General features: G+C 41.9%; 1 protein-coding gene across 1 annotated transcript in view; it reads left to right on the top strand.

Moving 5' to 3' along the window:
* Window positions 1–364: 364 nt before the first annotated feature.
* LOC122559927 (R-spondin-2) overlaps window positions 365–11,741 on the top strand; it is a 40,710-nt gene continuing 29,333 nt past the window's right edge. The window contains exon 1 of the mRNA XM_043710034.2: window positions 365–548. Coding sequence (XP_043565969.1) covers window positions 464–548 — 85 coding nt within the window. The 5' untranslated portion in view covers window positions 365–463. The remainder of the gene's footprint in view (window positions 549–11,741) is intronic.

The raw sequence follows: 11,741 nt of genomic DNA, 5'->3' as shown, positions 1-11,741 counted from the left end.
ATGTGGAGCAATCAGACCAGCCGTGATCTTCTTGAAGTTTTCTCCTATGTTGGTGCTCACTATTGTAAGGTGAGGGCACTACCCCAAGAGGGTTAAAGGGCTTGCACCAGTTTGGGACCGGATACCTTTTGGGGGGGGGGGGGGGGAGGGGGAGAGGGCTAGTGCAGGATGAGCCAAGCCTCCCTGGGTCCCAAAGGGTTAACCCAGCGCTGTCACGCTCCCGGAAAGCTCTGGAGGAGAGGTTTCAGCAATGTGCTTGTTGTTGAGTTCGCTCTTTCCAGATCGGTGAGAGCGTGGGATCCCTGAAACCACTCGCGGGCACCAATCCGGCTCCAGCTCAGCTCTCTCCCCCCCCCCCCCCCCCGGGGTCTGGTCCCCGCACACCCACACCTCCCAGAGTGGCAGTGGGCTTCACTGGGAAGAGCCAGGGCACAGGGCGCTTTAGCAGGAGCTGGCTGCACAGATGTATCTGCGGGCGGTGGCGGTGGCACTCTTCATGCTGTACTGTGGGACAGCATCCAGCGGCAAACAGAGCACTGAGCACAAAGGTAAACCCAGCAGCTCCTGCACCTTCCTCCAGCCTGGAGACTGCTTCCACACTTCACTCTCATCACTTCCAGTCTCACACTCACTCTGACTGCTGCACTGATCGTTTTACACTGATTTATGTGTGTTTTTATAACTGTCGGTGTCAATGTGTCTGCATGAGTTTCCGATGTTTTGGGTGAGTTTGAAATTTGTACAAATCTGCCGGAAATCTAGGTCGGGGGTAACCTCAGGTCTCCGGATTGGAGGGAGGATGCGACGGGAGGTTTGAAAGCCGGAGTCTCTCTCTCTCACACACACACATACACACACACACACACAGTCTGAGCGGCTATGTCAGTGTTCCCTAACCCGGTGTGTGTGTGTGTCCGGGATGGTAGTGGCTCTGCTCCGTGTGCCTTCAGGGACAGTATCCAGCTGTAACCTACAGAGCATCCCCAGAGCTGCCGGTGAGAACCTCATTCAGGGAGCTCCCTCATGGACCACACGGCTCTCTGTCAGACGGTACACCGTGTTCTCACATCTGGCTAGGTCTTAAATGTATCTATATACCTGCCCATCAATCTGTCAATAACTTCAGCTTTTCGTCTGTCTCTCTCTCTCTCACTCTGTCTCGTTTTCTACCTGCCTCTCTCTCTATCCATTTCTTTACCACCTGTCCAGGTCTACCTATCTGCCTCTCCAACTGTATGTGTCTATTTGCTCCTCTCAGTCTCACCCTCTCTGTTCTCTCTGTCTCTGTCTATCGCTCTGGTTACTCTTACTATCTTTGTATCTCACTGTCTCTTTCTGTATGTCTGTCTTATTATTTTTCTGTCTCTGTGTCTGCCTCCTCCCTTTTTAACTCTATCTTTCTCACTATCTTTGTCTATTTACTCTTTATCAATTTCTGCTTCTATCTGTCCATCATCCATCTCTTTTAATCTTCTTTTAATTTCGAAAATTTAGAGAACGGGACGTGATTTTATTGAAACATATAAGATTTTCAGCAGCTTCGCAGGGTGGATGGGCAAAGATTTCTCCGTGTGGGAAAGTCTAGGACCAGAGAGTATGCTAGTGAAGTAATAGCTTGCCCACTTAAGGCAAAGATAAAGAGGAATTTCTTTTTCTCTCAAAAGAAAGTGAAATGTGGAATTCTTTACTGTGGATGGTTGTTGAGGCTGCATCATTAGCTATATTCAAGGAGGAGAAAGTGAAGACTGCAGATGCTGGAGATCAGAGTCAAGAGTGTGGTGCTGGAAAAGCACAGCAGGTCAAGCAACATCCGAGGAGCAGGTGCATCAAGGTTTCGGGCATAAGCCCTTCATTAGGAAGCCCTTCTCCTGCTCCTCGGATGCTGCCTGACCTGCTGTGCTTTGCCAACACCACACTCTCGACTCATTAATTAGTTAGATAGGTTTTTAATCAGTAAAGGAATCAAGGGTTTTGGAGATAAATGAGGTAAACGAAATTAAAGATTATCAGATGAACCAGGATTGTGTTGACTTGCAGCTCGGACTCAATGGACTGAATGGCTATTTTTGCTCCTATGTTGTACCATTAGACCATAAGTCTTCTGGTCTAAGCAATGATGCTATTGGTCTGTTTCTCTCTGAACCGATTAATTAGCCACTTTCTCATTCTCTTTCAATTTCTCTATCACTCCAGGTCTGTCTCTCCCTCTATCTGTATCTGCAACAGAAATTACACTTCAAAAATCCTTCTGTGACTGTCAAACACTCCGAGACATCTGGAGATCCTGAAAAGGAGAAAATAAATGCAGATCCTTCTGTTTGTTACATTTCTCAAAGGATCTCTAAAGGCATGGTGCTGTTTTCTACATTGCTTTCAAACATTTTATGTTTGACCTTGGAGTGCAGGTTCATAGTTCCTTGAAAGTGGAGTTGCAGGTAGACAGGATAATGAAGAAGATGTTTGGTATGCTTGCTTTTATTGGTCAGTGCATTGAGTGTAGGACTTAAGAGGTTATGTTGAGGCTATACAGGACATTGGTTAGGCCACTTTTGGAATATTGCATTCACCTGTGGTATTCCTGCTTTAAGAAGGATTTTGTGAAATTTGAAAGGGTTCAGAAAAGATTTACAAGCATGTTGCCAGAGTTGGAGAGTTTAAGCTATAGGGAGAGTCTGAATGTCGGAGGCTGAGGGATGACCTTATAGAGGTTTATAAAATCATATGGGGCATGGATAGGATATGTGGTCAAGGTCTTTTCCCCAGGATAGCAAAGTTCAAAATTAGAGGGCATGGATTAAGATGAAAGAGGAAAGATTTAAAAGGGAGGTAAGGGGCAAACGTTTCACAGAGAAGCTGTTGCATGTATGGAATGAGCTGCCAGAGGAAGCAGTGGAGGCTGGTACAATTACAACATATAGAACATAGAACATTACAGCGCAGTACAGGCCCTTCGGCCCTCGATGTTGCGCCGACCTGTCATACCAATCTGAAGCCCATCTAACCTACACTATTCCATGTACGTCCATATGCTTGTCGAATGACGACTTAAATGTACTTAAAGTTGGCGAATCTACTACCGTTGCAGGCAAAGCATTCCATAACCTTACTATTCTCTGAGTAAAGAAACTACCTCTGACATCTGTCCTATATCTATCATCCCTCAATTTAAAGCTATGCTCCCTTGTGCTCGCTGTCACCATACTTGGAAAAAGGTTCTCGCTTTCCATCCTATCTAACCCTCTGATTATCTTGTATGTCTCTATTAAGTCACCTCTAAACCTTCTTCTCTCCAATGAAAACAGCCTCAAGTCCCTCAGCCTTTCCTCATAAGACCTTCCCTCCATACCAGGTAACATCCTAGTAAATCTCCTCTGCACCCTTTCCAAAGCTTCCACATCCTTCTTATAATGCGGTGACCAGAACGGTACACAATACTCCAAATGCGGCCGCACCAGTGTTTTGTACAGCTGTTTAAAAGACATCTGCTTGGCTATATGAACAGGAAGGGTTTAGAGAGTTATGGGCCAAAGGCTGGCAAATTCCAAATTAATTTTAGGATATGTGGTTGATATGGAAGTTTCACAACATCTTTCTGATAGGAAGGAGACCAGAATTGCACACAATATTCCAACAGTGGCCTAACCAGTGTCCTGTACAACTGCAACATGACCTCCCAACGCCTGTACTCAATAGACTGACCAATAAAAGAAAGCATACCAAACACCTGCTTCACTATCCTATCTATCTGCGACTCCACTTTCAAGGAGCTATGAACCTGCATATATCTCCTGCTAAGATTTGCTGTCCCAAAATGCAGCACCTCGCATTTATCTGAATTAAACTCCATCTGCCACTTCTCAGCCCATTGGCCCACCTGGCCAAGATCCTGTTGTAATCTGAGGTAACCCTCTTCGCTGTCTACTATACCTCCAATTTTGGTGTCATCTGCAAACCTACTAACTATACCTTTTATGCTCACATCCAATTCATTTATATAAATGACAAAAAGTAGAGGACCCAGCACCAATCCTTGTGGCACTCTACTGGTCACAGGCCTTCAGTCTGAAAAACAAGCCTTCACCACCAACTGCTGTCTTCTACCTTTGAGCCAGTTCTGTATCCAAATGGCTAGTTCTCCCCGTATTCCATGAAATCTAACCTTGCTAACCAGGGTGGTACAGTGGCTCAGTGGTTAGCACTGCTGCCTCATAGTGTCCCAGGTTCGATTCCAGGCTTGGGTGACTGTCTGTGTGGAGTTTGCACATTCTCCCCGACTCTGCGTGGGTTTCTTCTGGGTGCTCCGGTTTCCTCCCACAATTCAAAGATGTGCAGGTCAGGTGAATTGGCCATGCTAAATTGCCTGTATTGTTAGGTGCATTAGTCAGAGGGAAATGGGACTGGGTGGGTTACTCGTCGGAGGGTCGGTGTGGACTTGTTGATCCAAAGGGCCTGTTTCCACACTGTAGATAATCTAACCTAATCAGTCTCCCATGGGGAACCTTGTCGAACGCCTTACTGAAGTCCACATAGATCACATCTACCACTCTGCCCTCTTCAATCCTCTTTGTTACTTCTTCAAAAAACTCAATCAAGTTTGTGAGACATGATTTCCCACGCACAAGGCCATGTTGACCATCCCTAATCAGTCCTTGCCTTTCCAAATACATGGACACCTGTCCCTCAGGATTCCCTCCAACAACTTTTCCACCACCGACGTCAGGCTCACTGTTCCCTGGCTTGTCCTTACCACCCTCCTTAAACAGTGGGACCATGTTAGCCATGGATTGAAGGATCTATTTCCATGCTATATAACTTTATGACTCTATGACTCTCTTCATTTCCCTGTCCCTCCTTACACTCCATCTATCCATCAATCCATCTCTCCAAATCTGCATCCATCCACCCTCCCTCTATCTACCCTCCCTCTATCATTGTATTCTTCTGTCCCTCCCTCTGCAGAAAATTGAGTGTGGCTGACAAGAAAAAAAAAAGAGAGAGTTCAAAAGTTCTGCCGATCTGTGGAGAGGGAAACAGCGTTGATGTTTCATGCCAAATTCTTCAAGATACTGGTGTTTCTGTCAAGGAATGCTCTTCTGGATGCCCCTTTGATCAGTGATCACCTCATCTCTGGGTGCTCCAATATCTGGATGCTCCAGTACTGAGTGTAATATCCCATCTACAAACTAAGTGACAAGCTAAACATGTTAAGCTCAACAAATGAGGAGGTGGTGTCTTGTTTGGCATTCACTAAATAATAATGATTTGGAGATGCCGGTGTTGGACTGGAGTGTACAAAGTTAAAAATCACACAACACCAGGTTATAGTCCAACAGGTTTAATTGGAAGCACACTAGCTTTCGGAGCGACGCTCCTTCATCAGGTGATTGTGACAATCACCTGATGAAGGAGCGTCGCTCTGAAAGCTAGTGTGCTTCCAATTAAACCTGTTGGACTATAACCTGGTGTTGTGTGATTTTTAACTAAATAATAAGACAGTGTTCCTGCCTGTGTCCTGATTATTGTAGGTACCTTTGTAGGAGAGTCTAGGACCACAGGATGTCATGAATGTTTAACTATGTGAGTGTCTCATGACTACGACAGGTTACTGGGGACAGGAGAAAAGTGAAGTTAAGTCACAACCTAAGTAGCCACAATCTTATCAAAAGATGGAGCAAGCTTCAGGGTGTGAATGACCTCCTTTTGCTCCTAATTTACTTGTTCTATGTGAGCAAGTACAAGTGTCTACAGTGTAAGCATCTCTGGCTACAAGTGGTGTCTTTGAATTGGTTTCTCTTTCAGTGAGTTTAATTGGTGTGTGTGTGTGTGTGTGTGTGTGTGTGTGTGTGTGTGTGTGTGTGTGTGTGTGTGTGTGTGTGTGTGTGTGTGTGTGTGTGTGTGTGTGTGTGTGTGTGTGTGTGTGTGTGTGTGTGTGTGTGTGTGTGTGTGTGTGTGTGTGTGTGGTGTGTCTAACATTCTCTCTTTGTAGTCTCTGGGCTGCATTTCATTGAATTCAGAATGTGAGAGACTGTATCATTTCTCTCACTTTATTTGTTAAATCTCCATATAACTGCATCAGTTGCTACACTGTCTAACTCAGTGCCAGTGTTTGCGCACAGCTGTACATCAACGGATGGACTCTGCTAGGAATTCTGAGCAACATCAGTGACAGCGCAGTATGAAATCTTGATCCAAGTCCCAGTGAAAGCTTCTAGAGGACAAAGTTTCAGCTGTTTCTACTTAACATATTGCCTCTGAAATTTCACCAAGTGTCTGTCAGTCCTGGTTCAGTAGGTAACACTCATGCCTTTGAACAGAGGCTTCTGGAATAGAATGATAAGAACTAAGAGTTACATAAATTCAACTTGTTATTTCACACTAAGTTCTCCTCATCTGAAGATCTATAGGGGCTCTGAGTTAAATGTTGTAATGACCTGTGGAGAGAACGATGTGCAGGAGGCTGGCAAATGAAAACATTTTCTTTAAAATTGGTGACTGAGAGAATCCAGGATATATAGTCCAGCAAGTGTTCCTTCAGTTCAAGGGTAAAATATTCCAAGGGTAAAATATTCAATAAATCAATAAAAGATGTAATTGTAAAAGTTTTAAGTAACATCTGTTCAATGACAATGTCAGCTGAGTCCCTCCAAGAAACATTCTAGTTCAACAACTTTATAGAATATTTTGAAGAAATAACAGGATAGATAAAGAAATTGCAAAGAGTGTGACTTGTGTGGATTTGGGTAAAACATTTCATAAAGGTCCCGCACAGGAGACTATTGGCAAAGATATTGGTTTGTGAAATTACTGCCAAATGGATCGAAAGTTGGTTGTGTAGTAGAAAGCAACGTGTAGGCGTAAAAGGAAGTTTCTGAGACAGGAATGATGTGGTGAAAAATTCTACTAGGTCTGTTCTTATTTACCATCCATGTAAGTGATTTGGACTTTAGAACTGAAGGAACTATAGGTGCAAAATACAAAAGGATTTGCAACGGATTCATAAGCTTCAAATAGAACTGCAGACTCCATCTGGAGCACTGTGTTCAGCTTTGACCACCGTGCTTTAGGAAGGATATACTGACGCTGGAGGGGTTTCAGTGCAAATTCACCGGAATGAGGCTTAAATTATGAGTACAGCTCTGTGTATATGTGTAACCGTGTACAAGCCAAGTTCTTTCCGTGCAGCATTTCAGCTGATCAATATTAAACAGAAAGTTGTCTGGCAGAAAAGAAACAACCAACACTTATGTAAGAAGCTATTGTAAAAATACCCCCTAAAGTGTAGCTAAAGTACAAAGAAACACATACAATGAACACCATACTCAGGTAACAAAAACATGGATGTGGAAATAAAAGAAATACTTGCTTTTAAATAGCAACTTTCACAGTTTTAGGTTGTCTCAAGTTACAGCCAGCGACAATGCTGACTAGACTTCAAAATTGGCTTACTGGAAAGCATTAAAGACATTTCAAGGATGTATTGCTCTATCAATGCAACTTCTTCCCTTAACATAAGGCAGTGTCAGTCATCAGACTTACAAACAAAACAAAAATACTGGAAATGTTCAGAGGGGTTTGCAGTACCCCAGTCGGGAGAAAATATAGTTAGTGTTTCACTGACATTTCATTAGTGCTGGGGAAAATGTGAATAGAAATATCCAGAAAACCCAGGGTTTGGAAAGCAGATTTCAGAAAAGAATATAAACTAGAGGGAAAGGCATACAACCAACGAAGAACAAAGCAAAATGGGGCACAGGTTGCTATCTAAAATTGTTTGAACTCAACAGTGAGTCCAAAAGCTGTCAGATGCCGAATTGGGAGATGAGGAGCTTGTGTTACACTTCATTGGAACAATGTGACAGATAAAAGACAGAAATAACACTGTCTGGGTAAGATGGAAAATTAAAATGTCAGGCAATTGTTAGCTCAGCTCATGTTTGCAAACTGAACAAAGTGTCCTGCGTTAGGTCTCTCCAGTATGGTGTGTGGTGCTGGAAAAGTGCAGCAGGTCAGGCAGCATCTGAGGAGCAGGAGAATTGATGTTTTGGGCATAAGCCCTTCATCAGGATTTCCTGATGAAGGGCTTATGACCGAAATGTTGATTCTCCTGCTCCTCGAATGCTGCCTGACCTGTATCCTTTTCCAGCACCATACTCTTGACTCTGATCTCCAACATCTGCAGTCAACACCTTTTCTTCCCCAGTATAGTGCAGACCAAAAGATTCAGTCTGGAGGAGAGGAAATGTGCATGTAGAAGGGCATTGAATAGAATGAACATTATCAAGGGACTCTGTCAATTCATGGTGGAGGTGAATTATTGCCTGGAGGATTAAAGAAAAATTACATAATTAGTATAAAATATAATTACCTTGACAATACTTATTCACACACTGCTGCATATACAGATTCTATTCCATTATCCAAACAAATTTAATGAAGACTGAGAAAGTGGGAAAATTGATTCGAGTCTGTACATGAAGCAGGGTATCAATAAGTTTTGTCCAGGTAACTATGGGAGTCAATAGCTTATAATAAAAATTGACTGACCACGATCCCCAGAAATTAACACAAAGAAATCAAGGAAGGGTGGGAAGAGCTGGATCATGTGACTGGACACTTAGCCTTAAGAAATACTCATCAAACTCCATCAGACAATTCTTGAACGTTTTCATCTTAACTTTTCATCAAAACATTTTTTTGGAGGTTTAGTTTTTTAAAAGTTCTGTTTGATAGCCAAAATGGAGCCAAATTAAGCCTGCTAACTGGTCAAAATTAAGAGGGCTGTCCAGAGAGAATAGATTGGGTGGAATGGGTTTATATTGTCTGGACTTTAGAAGGGTAAAAAACATTTGAATTTTCTTCTAATGTGGGCAGTTTCCCTTGTTGAAGACTCCAGATGTAGGTGTCATTGACTCAGAATAAGGGATCAACCATTTAGGACTGAGACAAGGTGAAAATTCTTCAAAGCCTTGTGGATCTTTGGAAGTGGCTACTCCTGGAGACTGTGGCAGCACAGTCATTGATCATCACGAATACTGAGATTAATGGGTTTCGCGTAATTATAAAACTAAAGAATGCATTGGCAAAGTTGAGACAGAAGCTCCATGATCTCATTGTATGGCAGAGGAAATATAAGGGGCTGAATGGCCTATTCCTGTTTATATTTTATGTATTCTTATAAATGATGGCAACAGCTTTAAAATCTAACCACTTATTAAAAGACCAAGCTGAAGTGAATGAATAACTGGTACTTGCCCAAATCATTAAACAAGGAATTGGTAAACAAGACCACGTATTAGAACATTTGATTAACCACAAATTAAAACAAATGTTTAATAAGCACACAGGGTACTTGAACAATTGCTATGAACAAACAGAATTAGTAACTCTACAGAGAAGAGGGCAGTATCACACTGCCTGATCTGGCAACTCAAAACTGAGCAACCAGAAACTCATGTGGGGTATCAGCAGGGTAATTCAAGATGGGCAATAAATACTAGCATTACCAGCGAAGCCCACATTTCATGAATGAACAAAAAGTAAAATCTAGTGCCAAATAAATGCAGCAGAACACAAAGCTTATGAAGTTTATGTCTGACATTGAGTTGGTAATGCCAAATCCTGGTGGGGCTGAAAGGTCAAATAGCTTTGAGTAATGAGCACGTCCAAAGATGTTTTAGTCTATTTCAGTGTATTTCATAAACTACTCATCTTAACAATATGATTGCTTGACATCATATAATTCATATGTTCTTCTGAGTCATTTGGTTCTGAAATTAACTCTCTGTCTTCCTGTGGAATGCTCTTTTTAGTTCGAGAGTACCACGTTGACTATCTGTCAGCAGTTCTGATGCCTCTTCATTTTTTCCAAGTTCTTTTCCCAACCAACCTAACCTTTCCCTTTCAAAGTACTTAACACACAGTCATTCCCTTAAAGCCATTCTCCCATATATAGCTGGATGCCTCAAAATTGAAATCTCTTTTAACTTCCCACTCCATCCTTGGTTTAGAAGCCTTGCTTCATAAACCATTGTTTCTGAGCACTTTGTTCAAGCCTCTCTAAGAACCTAGAGATTTCCTTCTTTCCTGTTCCACACCTGGAAACATTACCTTTTATATGTTGCATTTAGCAATATTCATCCCCTTTTGATATCAGGGAAGGCTCAGGGATTCCATTTCCTGGCGTTAAACCCTTAAATAGACAGGCACCAATAGCTTTTAATGAGTATATTTTACCCACTCAAAAGAAGTCACACTTATTTGCTGGTAATGTAATACATTTTCCTTTATTTTTCCTTTCTCTGGTTTTAATGATTACAGTAACAACTGAGTAACAACTGATCTCCTTAAGTTTACCTCGATATATTTTATCATAGTCAAGCAACATAACGCCCCATTCAACTTTGACAAGTCAGAATGTGTCAACTCCTGGTCATTACTATTGGAACCATTTGTCATTTCTTTTGCAGGTTACTGTTGGAAGCACCAATGATTCTTCAAATGAGCATTTCCTGTTTTCCCAGCATTTATGTTAAAATCAATCTTTAGACTATTTTTCTTAAATCATAAACAAGGCTTTGTTAGAGAATTAGATTTTGAAGGTGAAAAAGTATCAGGCAAGGCAAAAGCAGGTTAGGTCAAGAGTTTCATCGTACAACATCAAGAAAACTGCTTTTTTGTTGTTACAATAGGATAAAATACAGCCTTAATTCAAATTGAGAAAGTTTTGCTGAATATTTTTCTTTTGTGGTCCCTGATTGGTAGAAGCATTGCCATAGACAGGGTGCCTATAAATACTGATTGACAGTTAACAGTTAGGTTTTGTTTAACAGAGTCAGGTTGACTCTGGTTGGTCAGAACATACTTTGAGACATGAACCAGGGAACGGTTGTCACCTATTTTGTTGACTTGAAACAGGTGCAATGTATGCTCTCTGAGAAGAACAGGAGCTTGTGTATTAATATGTGTGGCTTTCTGTCCACACAGAAAGACAATACCATGACAAATCTAAATTGGTTTCCTGCTTATTTGGGGTTATCCAGCAAATGTTGTCCAATTACAGAATTGTATCTAATGTTGGATACTGTGCTGTGTGTTTTGCAAGTGCAGGCTGCTTGGCTACAGTCAGTTTGTGTGAAATGATCTGCCTGTGTTTGAGACATACAGTCTTCAGATCTAACATCACACCACACCAGCACTGAAATTCATATAGCACATTATTCCTTTGTGTGATAGGTCGAACGCCTTTTTGGCTTGATGACAGCATTCTGTTAGTGGCAAACAGCATTCATATATTGACTATGCCTTGAGTCAATATTGTTAATTCCAATTGATAATAATTGCATTTGAGTAGCCATCCCTTTTTCAGATGAGGCCTTAAAACTGAGGCCCACTTCTTGTGTTTACATTGAATGGGCAGTACTCTGAATAAAGAATTTACAGATTTAATCCTTGCTACACGGGCTTGAGGCTGTGAACCAAGCAGATTCTCCAGTGTAGTACTGAGGGAGTGCTACATTGTTGGAGGTCACATCACTTGGATAGAGAGTTATACTAAGTCTCTTTGTCCTCTCAGGTTGATGTTTAAAATCTTATAGCATTACTTTGGAGGAGTGTTTTTCAACATTTGGCCAATATTTATTTTCAACCAACATTCATGGAAATAGATTATTCAGTGATTTACAGTTTGTGGGAGCTTGCTGTATGCACATTAGCTCTGAAAATACAGCAACTACCATAGTTCA

This window comes from Chiloscyllium plagiosum, unplaced genomic scaffold, assembly GCF_037043375.1.
Source record: "Chiloscyllium plagiosum isolate Xiang-an unplaced genomic scaffold, Cpla_swu_hap1 HiC_scaffold_15, whole genome shotgun sequence".
Taxonomy (NCBI): Eukaryota; Metazoa; Chordata; class Chondrichthyes; order Orectolobiformes; family Hemiscylliidae; genus Chiloscyllium; species Chiloscyllium plagiosum.
Note: the sequence above shows the minus strand (reverse complement) of the source record. Positions and strands in the feature narration are given on the sequence as shown.